At 40.2% G+C, this 16,743-nt stretch overlaps 1 protein-coding gene across 4 annotated transcripts in view; it reads left to right on the top strand.

Annotated features, from left to right (window-relative positions):
* DCAF1 (DDB1 and CUL4 associated factor 1) overlaps positions 1 to 16,743 on the top strand; it is a 53,618-nt gene that overhangs the window by 21,842 nt on the left and 15,033 nt on the right. For all 4 annotated transcript variants that reach the window (XM_064454109.1, XM_064454111.1, XM_064454110.1 and 1 more), the window contains exons 11-22: positions 101 to 310; positions 1,482 to 1,651; positions 3,420 to 3,544; positions 4,659 to 5,919; positions 6,955 to 7,153; positions 7,864 to 7,946; positions 8,849 to 8,933; positions 10,438 to 10,671; positions 11,184 to 11,277; positions 11,747 to 11,851; positions 12,666 to 12,739; positions 13,886 to 13,990. In XM_064454109.1, the coding sequence (XP_064310179.1) occupies positions 101 to 310; positions 1,482 to 1,651; positions 3,420 to 3,544; positions 4,659 to 5,919; positions 6,955 to 7,153; positions 7,864 to 7,946; positions 8,849 to 8,933; positions 10,438 to 10,671; positions 11,184 to 11,277; positions 11,747 to 11,851; positions 12,666 to 12,739; positions 13,886 to 13,990 (2,745 nt within the window). The remainder of the gene's footprint in view (positions 1 to 100; positions 311 to 1,481; positions 1,652 to 3,419; positions 3,545 to 4,658; positions 5,920 to 6,954; positions 7,154 to 7,863; positions 7,947 to 8,848; positions 8,934 to 10,437; positions 10,672 to 11,183; positions 11,278 to 11,746; positions 11,852 to 12,665; positions 12,740 to 13,885; positions 13,991 to 16,743) is intronic.

The following is a 16,743-nucleotide window of genomic DNA, read 5'->3' as shown; positions in this document are numbered from 1 at the left end:
GTTTGAGTTTAATACAAGTGCAGCTGAGAATTTTAGGTGCTTTTTTTCCTGAAGAGTGAGCTGATGAAACTTTTTTCCCCTTTCCAAACTCTTTTTGAAGATAAGCACACTCGAGATCTTAAACCTGGAAGACCAAGGAGCCCTCTTGAGTGATGATGAGATCTTTGCGAGTCGCCAGACTGGGAAACACACCTGCATGGCCTTGCGTAGATACTTTGAGGCTCACCTTGCTATCAAACTTGAACAGGTGAAGCAGTCACTCCAGCGCACTGAAGGTGGCATTCTGGTCCATCCACAACCCCCTTACAAGGTGAGCAGCTTGTTGCAAGGTTTTAATATGGCTGTTGCATTTTTCAAGCAAATCCAAGCTGCAGGAATGTGTGGATGTCCTTTGAAGCTAGTGGAATAACTGGGCAGTGTGCAATGTATAGGGAGAGGAATTTTAATTGTAATTTTTTCCTGCTTTGTGGAATGACACTGCAGTAGAATACAGAAGAGCCTTTGATGTTGATCTGAGCTACATTTGACTAAGGTTCCTGTTCATCTGCAGTGGTTCCGCCTTCCATCTCTCAAAAACTTAAGTTAAAGGCAGGTTATTTCTGATACTTATGGGTTTTCCTATGCTCTTAAATCTCTGAAAGGGCAAAGCCTGTATGTATAGAAAAATGCCTAATGTTCAAAAACTTGGAAATAATTTTGATTTGATAATGGCAACTGGAATGTGTCTTTTGGAAACAATAGTTTTTAGGAGTTTCCTGGGAGATTCTTGTGTTGGCCATGATTCTTTTCCTACCATCTCACTGCAAAGTGTGGTTTGTTTTTGTTTTAAAAACTGAGTTTTATTGTTGCTTGTTTTGAGGGAGCACATTCAGTTGTGGTTTCTGGTTTAATTAATGATGGTTTTCTAGAAGAGCTGAAATAAGAAAACATAAGGGTTTTTTTTCTTCTGCAAAAATCACTTATTTTCAGTAACTAAAGAAATGTGTATAAGCTGTTGCTGCCTTGTGTAACTTAAAAAAAATTTCAAAAAGTGTTAGGAATTTCCTTTTTTCTTTAGTGTGTTTTGTAGTCAGGACTTAGAAACTGTAATTGAATATATTTGCAGCCTTTTTTTAATACTTTAACATACATTTATTTTGAATTATGGTCTAGTAACTACTATAACAGTAGCTTAAAAGCAGAGTAGAATTTTAAATTAAAGTAACTTTTTTCCTTTTTTTAAATAGGCCTAAGCTTTTCAGGATTGCAGAGAAACTTTAAGAATATTATTCTTAAGCTGCTTATTGTATATTATAGTGACAACTGCTATATTCTTCTATATTTGGGGAATAGAACAGAAAGTAACTACTTAATCCGCAAGGAACAGTGGTAGTCTAATCTTTCTGGATGCAGTTTTCCGTTAAATCCCAGTGGTGAGACTTGATGTGCAAGTTTGTAACTCCGTGGTCTCTTTTTAATGCTTCCAACTCACTTCCCTGCAGGCCTGTTCGTATACTCATGAGCAGATTGTAGAGATGATGGAGTTCCTGATTGAGTATGGTCCAGCACAGCTCTACTGGGAGCCAGCAGAGGTTTTTCTCAAATTGTCTTGTGTGCAACTCATGCTTCAGCTCATTTCAATAGCATGCAACTGGAAGACCTATTATGCAAGGTGAGCTCTTTGCTCTAGGACATTATTTTAGTGTGGTAAGTTGTGACTCTTGGGCAGGACGTTACATTTCTAGATTTCCTACCTCTCTGATAGCATTTAAAACAGGCACATACTGGTTAGTGCTCTTAGGGTGTGTGCTGTGGCTCACAGTGCTTATGAAAGTTAACACCATGGAAAGGAAGACTTAAATCTTGAGGTAGAGAGGGATGTAATGAGATTTCTGAAGAGCCAAAATGCCTCAGGCCTCTGATTTCAGAGAAATTAGCATCATAGTAGAGCTTAATCACAATTCTGTGCCACTTCCTATCTGTCTCAAAATGCGTTTACCTTTTCGTTAGATGGAGGCTAGAAAGCATTCAAATTAGAGGGTAAAATCAAGACATATCTTAATCCTGGAAAGAGGTAGGATATCTGTTTGGATGTAGTAAGTTTAGCTGACTCAAGAGAGAACACTGTATATCACTTCAATTTGTTGGTATTTGAAGTTTACTAAGCAGATATAACTGTGCAAAATAATTGTATGAATATGCAAGAAGCTAGTGTTCGAGAGAGGAAATGACTGAAGATTGTTACTGTGCATTGCTCAGGTTCATGTCCCCAGATGATACACCACCAGCTGTTAAACTCAAAATGTTGGTAGAGGGGCTCACCTTGTGATGCCACTTCTAAGTTTCTGTCTTGTCTTGGCCACAGACAAACTGTGGAGGCACCATGATATTCTGTTATCTTTCTGTGGCATCTCTTTCCTTCACCTCCCCACCCAAAAAAAAAAAAAAATCAGCAGCATCCTTACTATTATAAAAGAAAGGGAACTGCCACCAGGCTCTCATACGATACCATTAGGATCCTGCCCCCAGCTCAAAAGGAGGATGGGTGCAAAGTTCCAGTGTCTGTCCGTCCTAATGATCGTCTGCTTCCCAGAGTGAAGCTGTAGTCCTCTCTAGAGATACGTTCACTGGTGAGTTCCTTTGCTATAAATAGTTGTCATCAGCTGTATTCTTGTCACCGGGATTCCCTCCTTATTTCTGCTGCCTGCAGGAGCTCCTTGCCTAACTTAACTTAATAGAACTTTGAAATCCATTTTGCTTCTGCAATCCCCTGCCTCCCTCTCTCTCAGATTGCACTCTCCTGGGTAGGTTCTGTTCTCTTGTTTCTTACTCTGCAGCTGTTTCCTAATTGCTATCTGGGTTAACTCATACCTTTCCATACAGGCTTACAAACTTTCCCCCCTTTTCTTGCATTGTTCTGTTCTTCTACCTCTTGCTTAACAGCCCTTTTCATCTTCCACACAACTGTGTCTCTCAAACTGGTGCCTGAGTTGATGCCTTTTTCCATATCACGATTGTCTGTTTATTTGCTAAACAGTTTCCCTTCACTTCAGAAAAATGTCCTTTCCAGTTTACAGATGACAGTGTTTTAGACAGCAGTATTTTCCAACTAAGGTGTAAAGTTAGAGTAGACAGAGGAGCTTAATTTAGAATGCTTTTGTCTTAACATTCTTATTTTTATAAATACAAAACTACAGTGCTTTTAGGAGCTTGTGGGCAAGTGGGATAAATGCTGACAGACTGCAGGCAATGGTGTGTGTGAACATTGTCTTCTGTGGAGACCAGCCCTTTGAGTGGCATATTCTAAAATCAAAAGGCACCGTCAAATACACCAGATATGACTGATTTACTCCTATTTGTTGGAGTAGACTGAATACTACTTTATGTTATTGAAACAACTCTGTACACCTCTAAGAAGATCTTCTGTTGTTGTCTTCCAGGAATGACACAGTACGATATGCTTTGGATGTGCTAGCCATCCTGACTGTGGTTCCTAAAATCCAGCTGCAGCTGGCAGAACCTGTGGATGTGTTAGATGAAGCTGGATCTACTGTTTCCACTGTGGGTAAGCTGAATATGGTCCTGATGACTTACGTACGTATCTGTTGTCTCCTGCTACATGTTTTTTCAGTTGTTCAGTCGGCTGTTTCTCACCTACAGTGAGACAAGGGTTAAAGTAATTAATGTATTCAGATTTATTGTCAGAGGTGCAAAGAAATGGGAGAGTAGACTGTGGTTAAAATTGTGTCATGATTAGCACTGTGGTTGGATTACAAATTTGAAGGTATGGTCTTTGAGCTTTTCAAGAGCTCATTAAATACAGATGGAAGCAAATCTACCTTTGTAGTCCCTTTGTAATGGGACTATTAGGTTCCCTCAACTTCTCAGAAATTTAGGTCTTCTGGGGATATATTTGAGAATATGGGAGAGGAACAATAATTGCTCTTTGAGTTATGCTCTAACTGGCTACTTGCAGATTCAGTATGCAAATGAATGAGATGGGCCTGGATCAGATCTAAGGCTCATGTATTAAATGGGACATGACCATTGTTTAAAAAAAAACATAAAAGGTGGGCAGAGTAGCAGATATAGGCAAAAGACAACCTCTTTTGCACAAAACCTTTCTCTAGACAAAGCACCAATTCTTGAGTGAGGGTTTTGATCTTCTGAAGCAGATGTGAAACTAACAGGAACTCTCTCCTGGGGGCGGGGAGACCAAACCCAAAGTATTATTTTTGCCTGACTCCTTTTGGAAGCTGTGATATGATATTTTTTTTTGTTTCCCTTCGTAACATGGTCCCCTCTCTTCCTCTCTGTTTCTACTTTGTTAGTATTTATACAAGACAGTTGCTTTCTGCAGTAAGAATCAGAGGCATGCCTGTGCATCTTTCCCTGTGCCAGGTATCTCAGATTTTGTGTCCCTGGGCCATGCCTGATTACCTTGTCTAAAAGGCTGTTTGACTCCCTGCTTACTGATGATGAGAAGGAGCATCAGTGTAGGAAAATGTTTTGCCAGGGAGGTAGAAGAATACGTCTTATGCTGGTTAGCAGAACTCAGAAGTTCTCAGAGTAAAGTGAATTACCTATTTTCCTCAAATTTGTTGAAGACTTCCTTACTTGTCCGATGAATTGTGTAAGATGTTTAAGTATTCTAAGATATTATTTCTTTCTCTCACTAGGTATTAGTATCATCCTTGGAGTTGCTGAGGGTGAATTTTTTATCCATGATGCCGAAATTCAGAAATCAGCCCTTCAGATCATCATCAATTGTGTATGTGGCCCAGATAATCGGATCTCCAGTATTGGCAAATTCATCTCTGGAACTCCCCGGCGAAAGCTTCCTCAGGCTCCGAAGAGCAGCGAGCACACGTTAGCTAAGATGTGGAATGTGGTACAATCCAACAATGGCATCAAAGTGCTGCTGTCATTGCTATCTATCAAGATGCCGATCACAGATGCAGATCAGATCCGAGCATTAGCCTGCAAAGCCTTGGTGGGGCTCTCACGTAGCAGTACTGTCCGGCAGATTATCAGCAAGCTCCCCCTCTTCAGCAGCTGTCAAATTCAGCAGCTGATGAAAGAGCCGGTGCTTCAGGACAAGCGCAGCGAGCATGTGAAGTTCTGCAAATATGCTGCTGAGCTGATAGAGCGTGTCTCGGGGAAGCCATTGCTGATTGGCACTGATGTCTCTCTGGCTCGGTTGCAGAAAGCAGATGTGGTGGCCCAGTCAAGGATCACGTTTCCTGAGAAGGAGCTGCTGCTCCTGATTCGGAACCATCTCATCTCTAAGGGCCTAGGAGAAACTGCATCAGTCCTTACTAAAGAGGCTGACCTACCCATGACTGCAGCATCTCATTCATCTGCCTTCACCCCTGTTGCAGCTGCTGCCTCTCCTGTGACCCTGCCTCGCACTCCTCGCATAGCTAACGGCATCTCAGCCCGTTTGAGTAGCCACACTTCTGTAGGTTCCGCTGCCACTTCTGTCCATGCTCAGGCAAGGCCATCTGCATCCCAAGGTCCACTTGCCCTTCCAGGCCCGTCTTATGGCAGCAATTCTCCTCTGATTGGCAGGATTAGCTTTGTCAGGGAGAGGCCATCTCCCTGCAACGGCAGAAAAATCAGAGTGTTGCGACAAAAATCGGACCATGGCGCCTACAGCCAGAGCCCAGCTATCAAAAAGCAGCTGGACAGACACCTTCCTTCCCCACCCACGCTGGACAGTATAATCACAGAGTACCTTAGGGAGCAGCATGCCCGCTGCAAGAACCCTGTTGCCACCTGTCCCCCTTTCTCTCTCTTTACTCCCCACCAGTGTCCTGAGCCAAAACAGAGGCGCCAAGCGCCAACTAACTTTACCTCACGGCTGACCCGCAGGGCAGCCTTTCCGAAGTACGGAGGGGTGGATGGTGGCTGCTTTGATAGACACCTTATATTTAGCAGGTAAGGAAGAAAAATGTTTCTTGATTCCTCTCAGGATGTATCCTATGCTAGAAAACCTTACCTGGATTCAGGCTGTGCAGTCCCGTAGTGGAGTATCCTTGGAGAGAAAAGTGTTTTAACACTTTTAACAGTGACAAGTGGGAGAGCCTTGAAAGGCATTTTTAGGAGTTCTAGTTGTTCTGTGCCTCTTGTCCTTAGTGCTGACCCTTAGTGCATAAAGCATGCTTTATTTTCAGTATCATGTTAATTCATTAGCAACATTGATTAATGAAGCTCATAGCTCTTTGTTCTTTGGAAGGTAAGCCTGTAATGCCAGTTTTACAGAAGACTGTAGCATGGCCTTGAGGATGGTTGGCTGACAGATGCACGACAGTGGAATCTGTATTTTGGTCTTGCAGCTGAATCTGCAGCACTGCAAGTTGCTAGACTTGTGTGGCCTTTCTTTGTTGAGGTTAAATTAGAAGATGATGTAAAGTTTATAGAAATAAAGATGACACATAGATGAAATCATCTTCATAGTGAAACCAGTATCACCTTGGGAAATTATGATGACAGGAGGATATTTGGCTGATGTACCGAGCCTTCTTGCATTGAGTGTTTCAGAACTGTTAGAAAATTTTTTACTAGCTGTTGGTACTTATCCAGGCATTACAGGTTTTCCATCAATCCAGCTTTGAAGATGGACTGCAAGTGCTTCAACTTAATGACGTGCCTTAACAGAAGCACTTAGTAGTGCAAAACAAGCCCTGAAATGTTGCAAACACTGTTGTAACATAGTCACTTGAGTGCTAGTCGTACAATTGACACTTAACTTGTCCTAGAAGAAAGCTATAACTTGTACCTATGTGGCATTTAAGGACTGAATTTAATATCACGCAGCATTTCAGTTTTGCTCTTCTCCCTCCCTCCCTCCCTCTCTCTCCTCCCTCCCTCTCTCTCCTCCCTCCCTCTCTCTCCTCCCTCCCTCTCTCTCCTCCCTCCCTCCCTCTCTCTCCTCTCTCTTTCGGTTGACTCTTGTATTTCTACCTTCTCTAGGTTCCGTCCAATTTCTGTGTTCAGGGAAGCAAATGAGGATGAGAGTGGCTTTACCTGTTGCGCATTTTCTGCAAGAGAACGATTTTTAATGCTGGGTACTTGCACAGGGCAGTTGAAACTCTATAACGTATTCAGTGGACAGGAAGAGGCCAGTTACAACTGCCATAACTCTGCCATCACGCACCTTGAGCCGTCCAGGGTAAGTAATCAAACTTGTTCTGCATTTAGAAGTTCTAAGCCCTGGTATGTTTTGGGCCTGTCTGTATGTGCACATCTAAAATGCACCTACTGTCTGGCCTGCAATGCCTGTCAAAGTACTTGTAAGAGTTACATACACCCTCTCTGTGAGTTCTACAATTATTTTTTCTTTTCTTTCCAAGATGATAGAGAAGATGAACAGTGGCTGTGTGCCTTCAAAAGTACTGAATATGCATGTCTGAAAGTGGAAAAATGCTTAAACTGACTATGTATTTAAGCTAAATGTGAGATAAGATATCAGAGTTCTTAAACCTCCCTTTGTTGGAGATGGAAATCTTTTGGGGGATGATTCTAGGAAGAAATAAAAGGTACCTCATTTATAAGCCAAATGAACTCTGTTCACAGGGCATCAAAGTTCAGGCATGGATTATCCTGATCTTTATCTACTCTTAATATCACAGATCGTTCCCATTGTTTCCCACTGAAAAACTGTAATGTTTTTCTTGGTCTGCTAAGGGCTCTTTATATTATATATAGTATTAGATACTAGACTTTATCCCCATAGGAGTAGTTTAATAAGCGCAAAATCTGCTGTAGTTCCTGAATTCATCTTGTAAGTGTAAGTTAAAGTGTATAAGTGAAATGATAACCTCTGCTTTCCCTGGTAATTCTTTTCCCTTCCTCCTCTTCTACTCCCATCTGGAAATACAGGACGGATCTTTATTGCTGACATCTGCTACATGGAGCCAGCCTCTGTCTGCATTGTGGGGAATGAAGTCTGTCTTTGATATGAAGTAGGTATACTCTGATCCAGCTGTGGGTTATATTGCAGTTAGAGGAACTCTTCAATTTAGGCCGAAATCCTAAGAACAAACTCTATGAAAGAACAGTACGGCACAGCTCTCACAATGTCTCTTGTGGAAAAATAAAATGTGCTCCCTAGAAAGGGATGTTTAGAATCTTCCCTATTTTATTGGGTACAGACAGATAGCTAAACTCTAACTACCTAAAGTCCTATTTAATGCAACATAGATCAGCAAAGTCACTGTTATACCTGAAGGCAAAGAAATATGTCTGTATTTTATTATCTTGACAATCTTTCTGCAGCCAGTTACAGAATTTTACTAACATGGTGATTTGCATCTTGAAATTTTCAGACCTGGATCCAAGCTATTTCAAACCTGGATAAAGCTATTTAAAATTGATTTCAATATTTACAATTGCTCCTTCCCACAAAAAAATGAGTGGAAGGCTCCTCATTTTTAAGACTGTTGTCTAGCTTAGTCATAAGCAACAGTTCTGGTTTGACCTGTTTTAGGTCAGCTAGAGGGTATTCTTCAGATAAGTTTAATGTGCCTGAGGCCTCTGTGTGTGTTTAAATATTCATGATGTTCATTGTTCGATCCTCTAAATAGTGTTGTGTTTACAGCAGACCTTGTTGTAGCAGTGATTTGATGACGAGTCTGTGAATTTGTTGCTTGTGGTTTTTTTTCACTGGTCTGTAACAGATATTTCCTGCAAATGCCAGCATTTTAGCATTGTAGTCTGCCATTGTCGATGGTGAAGGAAAGTCTCTTCTATGTCTTTAGTTTTCTGCATTGTTGAAACCTCTGCTGGAAGTGTTGGGGTAGTGTTTGGTTCACACAGGTGGTTTCAGTCTGCAGTTCCTTGACTTCTTCACTGACTCTATCTACAGGCATTCCTTCCCTGATGACCACTATGTGGAGTTCAGCAAGCACTCTCAGGATAGGGTCATTGGCACAAAAGGAGACATTGCCCATGTAAGTACCAGTAAAGGTCGTGGCTGTGAATCTGTGACAAGAATATTATTCACAGGACACTTACTAACAGATCTGAGTGCTATGATGCTCTGTGTAACTGATGAACTAAGATGCTTTAGAGGAGAGCTTTGAAAGTGTGAAATAACTTCTAAGTGTCTAACGGTATAAACTTGACCATTCCAAACCAACTGTAGCACAAGCAGTGTGCAATGTGCTGCCTCTGTGGTATAGTAGTCTGGGCAATCACAGAATCTGCTTTATTTTGTTCATTTGAGAGAGACCATGCAGGACTTCTTGGTTGGTTTTGGTTGGTTGTTTGGTGGGGGATCTTTTCCCCTGAAGTTGCCTCCTTTGACTTATTTTTCAGTAATAGTAATAATAATAGTAGTTCCACTGTAAACAGTAGCTCAGTCAACAGCTGTGGGAAATGGCCTATTAAGTGTCCTTCTTAGAAGTGTCCTCCTTTTGTCCCCTTCCCCCCTCAAATTTGCAGCTTACTTTTTGGGTAATTTAATTTTACCAATATATTTTTCAGAGAATGCTGTTGCAGTGTTTTATATGAATACCTGCAAATTTGATAGATGTAGGCTTCAGAGTGCTTCTGCTGCTTCTCAGTGCTAATTTGCATTCGTTATAGGCACTGTCTCTTTTGAAAGAGTATTTGCATTAAATATTGTCATGAAACTGTTTCATAACTTATTCAAATTATTTATTATTTTACTTATTGCTCTTGTTTTGTTTAAGCAAACCATCCATTCCTGCCCAGTTTTTAACTTGGATTTATGTGAAAGTCAGATCAATTTGTGTATTGTGTTTATCTGGTAGACAGATTTGCTTTCCAATTTTAGAGAATATTTCCTCTCTAAGTTTGAACAAGAGCTAGGCTCTGAGTGGTGTTACAGATCAAATTTATCTGAGAAGATGGTTATAAACCCTTCATACTAGTTAAAGCCCTTTTTATCTTTTTATCTTCCAACAGTTGGTTGAAGTAAAGCTCAGAAAGTAGCACTTTTATCTAAATGCCAGGAATGTTAACTCATTTTCTATAGTTTCTGGCTTCTTCACACACACCCCCCCCACACCCCCCCTTTACTGTGTGCTTTGAAATTTTTATGTTTGTAAATACCATCTGCTCTGAAAACAGTTCCATTTCTGAAATAGTTTCTGGCTAAGCGGTACCTTGTGCCTGCAGCTTCCGAGCCCACTGTTCATAATGGAGTTATCTTCTTTAGAACTAATCCTGATTGTATTGAAATATATCAGTGAACCTGCAGTCAGCTAATTACTGGCTAAAACGTGTGTTGAGACTTGGTTCCAGGTGTGAAAAACTGTTAAAGGACTGGCAGGAAGGGTTATCTTTGGAATGTTCTCTCTTGAAATGAAAAAGCAAAATGGGAGATGGGGTGATTCTGGAAACAATCTAGAAGGGGGAACATGGGGTGATGTTAGGCACAGGTATGTTACAAATTGTGACTAATCTTTCTTTTTCTTTTTAATCTAAAAGATCTATGATATTCAGACTGGCAACAAGCTATTGACTCTGTTTAACCCAGATCTTGCCAACAACTACAAGAAGAACTGTGCCACCTTTAACCCCACTGACGACCTTGTCCTAAATGATGGTGTCCTCTGGGATGTCAGATCAGCACAAGCCATCCACAAGTTTGACAAATTCAACATGACTATCAGTGGTGTTTTCCATCCCAATGGGCTGGAGGTCATAGTCAACACAGAAATTGTATCCTTTGGCCACTGTGGTAGCCGATGAGCTGGGACCTAAAGAATTTGTATTTATAAACAAGTAGCTGCTTGTAGAAGTTATATGAATGATCTGCTGGTTACAAGTTTTATGTATGGTCTGTGAATCAGGTACTGTCAGACAGCTAGCTAATTTAAATCTAGATTCTGTCTTTGATATGGCCTAGAGGAAATACTTAACACTCAGAGAAAGCAAGAGAAATTTTCTTTCCTAATATGTGGTACCTCTGCTCTCTTCCCACCCCTTACCAAGATCAACCTTGAAGCTACTGCAATAACCTCTCATGACTGGGAATGACATTTTGAGTAAGAGCTTTTTCATTTGGAACATGTGGAAGGGATTGCAGTGCTGGAAGCCAACTCCAGTTCTGCCATATGTGCAAGAGGGTGGCAATGAGGTTTCCGGAATGCAATTAACCACTTGTTTGCCACTGTTGAAAAGGAAGTAGAAACTTTCAGTTGTTCGTTGCTCCTTAGCCTGTATTTTTCCAGTGGGACCTCCGAACTTTTCATTTGTTACACACAGTACCTGCATTGGATCAGTGTCGTGTGGTCTTCAACTATACTGGCACAGTTATGTATGGAGGTAGGACTTCTCAGTCTTATATTACTCTCCTTGGTCTCCTCTGGTTTGAGATAAGTAGATGCTTGTTCAGTAAAATGAGAAGCTTCTGAGAGGGTGTCTAACTCCAGGCCTTACTGGCACGTGTGAACTAGAATTTCTTTCAGGAATTTTATGCTACATGTATTGCTGACAAAGACAGTTTTCTCTAACCTCAGCAATATCATAACTCATTTGTGAGATTAAAAATCAACCTATTGAAAAAGAAAATTACATATAACAGCAGATATGATGATGCTTGAGAAAATAATTTTGTCCTCTCTATTAAATTTCTGTGATCTGCAGTATGAATAAAAGCAGCTCTGGAAAGGTAGCTATTAAATGGGTCTTGCCAAGCTATTAAATAAAAAGAAAATTAACGTCAGAGTCTGATTTGATCTTAAGTTGATTATTGGTAGTGACAAATGAAACGAATAATCTTGCCTTTTATCAGCTATGTTGCAGGCAGATGATGAAGATGACCTTCTGGAGGAGAGAATGAGAAGTCCCTTTGGCTCTTCTTTCAGGACATTTAATGCAACTGATTATAAACCTATAGGTAAGAGAGGAGCAAATAGCTTGGTCTGAAGGTCTGAAGTTTATTGAAAGTATGGCTCAGTAACATTCATGTTCTCCTCCCCTTTGCATGTATGCCAAAACAGATTCTGCTATCACCTGTTCTGACTGAAGCACGAGAGTTGGGTTTAACACTGAAATAGGTTCAAGTATCATGTCCTATTCAGTGTGTGATTGCCTTACTAACTTGCTACTGTTCAGCAGTTCTGGCTTTATTTTCCTTTCCTCTTTCCAAGTAGGGCATAATCTGAGATAGTAGGTCATTTGGCCAAGATGTCATTGGTCTCATTTCAGGAAGGAAGGGTGGTTTTTTTGTTTTTGTTTTTGTTTTTTTTTCTCAATTTTCCCAACAGCACTTCCCCATGCTAGTAGCTCAAAATGCTGTCGGTTTGGTCTCCAGCTTGCAAAGCTCCTGGAGCTAAGCTAATTGCTGCTACAGACATAAACAAATTGAGGAGGTGTGGCTCACAACTCAGTCCCTTGCTTGCCACCTATCCTGGAAGATTATCTGTTGTGTTGTTTACTGTGCTTAGAGAAGCCAATAAATGTATTATCAAGAGAGGAGGCACCGTGCAGAGTAGGTTAAGAACTTATGTGGCTCTTTTTTATGACAGTCTCCAACGTTTCTGCTCTTTGCAGGTTGAATTAGTTATGATGTTCATTTCACTTTTTTCTGAGCTGTTGTTTCTTGTCCCAACACTTTATTATTTGCTTTAGATACATATTGTTAGATCTTTTCTTTCAGCAAGCATTAAATAATATGCAGTTAACCACTGAGTTTTTGTAATGTTTTCCAGCTACCATAGATGTAAAGCGGAATATCTTTGACTTGTGCACAGACAGCAAGGACTGCTATCTGGCTGTCATTGAGGTAAATGAGCTAAGAATAAACTCTGGTCTCTGTAGCTGTAGTTTGAGTGCAGTGCTTTTTGCTCCTTTTTTTAAAACCTTCAGAACTGATGATTCTGGAGGTCCTGTCGTTAAATTCATGTCCTAAGCAGTGGTGGTGTTAGTTTTTTGTTGTCCACCCCCAGCAGTCTTGTTTTTCTGCCTCTCATTCCTTAAACTTCCAAACACATTTGCCTCTCTTCTTCAGATGCTTCCCACTTCAGAACATGCAGAGGTTTTCCTTCTCATACGTATAAAGACAAATGCATTTTTTTCCTATTTATAGCAATAATTGCCTATTAAAATTTGCACTGTATCAAGTAACAGGGAAGTGCAATCTTCCCTTCCCTGGGAGCTTTTCTGTGAATCACTCTTATTGTTCCTTTTTCACTTACCTTCCTAGCAAAATCCCAGAAGCTAAGGATTTGAAGCAAAAAATACCGAGTGAAACTTCTGGTCTGTTAAGGGGGAAGCCACATTAACTAATGGGTCTTGAACCTGACTGTGTAAGTGTAGGGACTAATTTAAAATCCTGTTCACTTAATGTTCTGTGAACCACTGATCCTTACAGACCAAAAAAAGCAAGCCAAGATCTTTTAGTAGGGCAAGCTTCATCTTTAACTACTGAAGTTGGAGTTGCTAAGGCGGTGAGGCCAAGATATGAAAATTTTCTTTTATATGAGTGACTGGAAATGTTACTTCCTGGCATGTGGCAGCAGTGGTTGCTGGGGTATCAGCCTGATGTCTTCTGGAACTCTTGTGATATGACACCATTCTTTCAAGGCATATGGTTCAATGGTATCATAGGGAGGCAAATTTGAGAGGAAGTCATGTGCAGTTAGGTGAGAACTAAACCAAAGTATGTTAAGGATCCAGTAAAGGTTTTGTAGAGTCTACTATTATTAGTGTAACTTGTGGGTGACAGAAGCAGAAAGTAGATATTTACGTCACTCCTGGGCTGGTCCTTGAAACCAAAAAGGCTCATTTTTAGTGCGAATTGTACTACTGCTTGCAAATGGGATGGAAGGATTTTGGTAATGTTTCTGTAATTCAGGTCAGATATAGCACTGAATATAAATGCTGAGCTTAATTCCTGGGGCTAACTGCTGTGTGGGCATCTTATCTTCAGAATCAAGGGAGCATGGATGCCATGAACATGGATACGGTTTGCAGACTGTATGAAGTGGGCAGGCAGCGTTTGGCAGAAGATGAAGAGGATGAAGAAGAAGATCAGGTGAGAAGTACAGCATTAACCTGGTTGTTCAGGAGTAGCTGTTAGCCATCTACATGCGAGAGGCCAACAGGTGTTCATTTATTGCCCATAATGTACAGATGCCTCATTTGGTCTCACCTAATGTGAAGTAGATTGCTTTACTGTCAGTGTAAACTAAGCCTATCTATGCAGACCCTGTGTTAGCATAACTTTGAGTAAACTGACATGATAATTTATAGTCTGTTTGTTAATTCCCCTAAGTGTTTCAGTCTTGATCAGAAACTTTGCTGTTTGTTCTGCTTGGGTATTTTTTTTAATATATTTTGACACCCAGTATAGAGACAGTAGTGTTTTGAGGCTTTCTTTTTTTTAAATTCTAAGTCTCATATTTGGGCACAACTTGTGACCAATTTCTGAATGAGGCGCAACTTGTGACTAATGCAGGGAAAATGCACAGTACCTCTACACAGCAAAACGCTTTAAGAATTTTAAAGAAAGCTGTAGGTTTGCATTGGGATATGTTGTTTTTCCTTCTCAGACCAGCCATTTGATCTCTGGCAACTTGACGAAAGAGCTAAGAACTGCAATAAGTGCTCCTCAGGGTGCAGTTGGTAGAATACACAGTAGCACAGAATAGTTACTACAGTACAATGAGAATTCAAGACAAATTTGTAGCTTTTTGGGTGTCAGGTGGTTGGTGGGTTGTTTGTTGGGTTTTTTGTTTTTTTTTTTTTTTTAAAACAGGCAAAGACCTTATGCTTCAATTCCCTAAAGATTTTAAATGCGTATTTCTCTGCTCTTTGATGTCTGCATTCTAGTAAGTCATATACTTGTATGTCCTGTGAGAAAAGCTGACTTCACCTTTTTCCAAAGAATGCCAGAAGGTATCTTTTGGTGGGCTTTTTCCAGACTCTGTGGAAAGCTGGATTTCTGATACCCTTTCTGTCTCTGAATCTTCTGTTGCTAGGTTAAAACTTTCATGTTGCAGTTCAGAAGACTGGATAGAAGATCCCAGGAAAGAGTACCTTTCGTTGTAGTTAGTCGTTATTGCTACAATTTCACTGTGATTCTGAAGACAAAGCAGTAGTTCTGATTTGTATACACAGTTTGCTGTCCTGTCCTCTCAATGTGCTGCAAGGTTGCAGTTGAAGTCTTGGAATTCTTAGAAAGTCATTGGTCACTGTTTCCATCCCTAGACTGGATGGTTTCAGTTTAGGAACTTTTAGAATGGGTGAAGAGTAGGATTCTGTGGAAAGCAATGAAGAGGGGGGGAAACTGCTGTTTCTACTTTCTAGCCATCCAGTGCTTGCCTCAGGCACTAGTTTCTATTTTTGTCTCTGCTTCCACTGTTTTTGTTCACATTCAGTATATTTTAGTAAGCTTATTCACATTTTCATTATAAAATATTAAAAAATAGTTTGTAGCTGAAATTGATTTTTGCATTGTACAATGATTAACTGCAGCTATCAAGACACTGTTTTGTGATGTCACTGGTAAGTGTTGACTTAAGTGGAGATCTGTATTTATATAACAGGATGCAGTCTGAATGCTGTTGGTTGCAGGCTGTAACACTAGGTACCAAGGGGAGATAAGGTGTCTATAATCCATCAAATGTGACTGGGAATGCTTCCTGTCTTATGAACGGAGGTGGCTCCAGGCAGAATTTAAGTATGCCAAAAGCTCTTCTGTAAAGCTTATGGAGTATTCAAATAAAGCTGCTTGTGGATCGATGTACAAGCTAAGAGTGACTAGTTAATATTGCATAATTTCTGCTTTTTATGGTCTTAATTTCTAGGGTGTACAGATGTTTCCTAGACAGTAACTTTTAGGGATGGTTACAATCACGTTGCTCTAGTAATAGATATTTGGTTTTAATATAAAGAACGCTTATGAACACAAATTCAATTAAATCTATATATATATATATTAGCAAAACAAACTAAACCCTCTGGTCCTGTAGCTGTTCACTGCTGTTCCTCCAGGTTTGTTCTAGTCTCAGGCTTACAAAACATAGCTTTTTGTCTCTATAGAGACATCCAGCATTGAGCTAGAATGAGTAGAGGTTTTCTAGATTTAAGACAGACTCTCTCTGGCACATTTGTCTATTAAGGCTGACAAAAGTAATTTGTTTCCTGATGAACAGGAGTTTTCTGTGTATACATATGCTCACACATATGTAGGTGTTTATTACTTGCCTAGTTAGTTTCTATGATTTAGGCTTTGAAAAACTGGAAATACACTTTCAAGCTTGTTGGGACTTCTCAGAGATATTCTAAAATGCCTTCTGGATAAAAGAGGAGGCTTTCTGATCTTTTTCATGAAAATGGTGTGGGGGGAAATCCATGTGAATCAGCATTAATCTGGTGTCTCTTTGGTCAAGATTTTTAGAGCAGATATTAATGTGTTTGGCCCCAGTATCCTCATACCTTGACCTCATGCATATATGTATTTTTGTATATGATCTACATGGGTCCACAAGTACAGTTTTTTTTCCTGTACAGACAGTAACAAGTAATCAAATAGAGTTTGATGGGCAAGCCTTGCTTAGAAGTCATGGGATGCGGAATAAAATTGCTTTAAAAATTGTGCTTCAGGCAAGTTAAGAACTGTGGAGAAGAAGATCTGCCTGACATTTTTTGCTCTAACTTTTGATGCCTCATGAAGTCAGTTTTGACAAGTGTCAACTGATAGCTCTGTGACAGATATTTGAAAAGCAAAAGTTTGAAAGTCTGTAAAATGAATCTAGCAGGGGTATTTGGCCTATAGATGTCTTC

Source organism: Phalacrocorax carbo, chromosome 6 (genome assembly GCF_963921805.1).
Source record: "Phalacrocorax carbo chromosome 6, bPhaCar2.1, whole genome shotgun sequence".
In the NCBI taxonomy this organism is placed as follows: Eukaryota; Metazoa; Chordata; class Aves; order Suliformes; family Phalacrocoracidae; genus Phalacrocorax; species Phalacrocorax carbo.
This window is presented reverse-complemented; position numbering and strand designations above follow the sequence as displayed.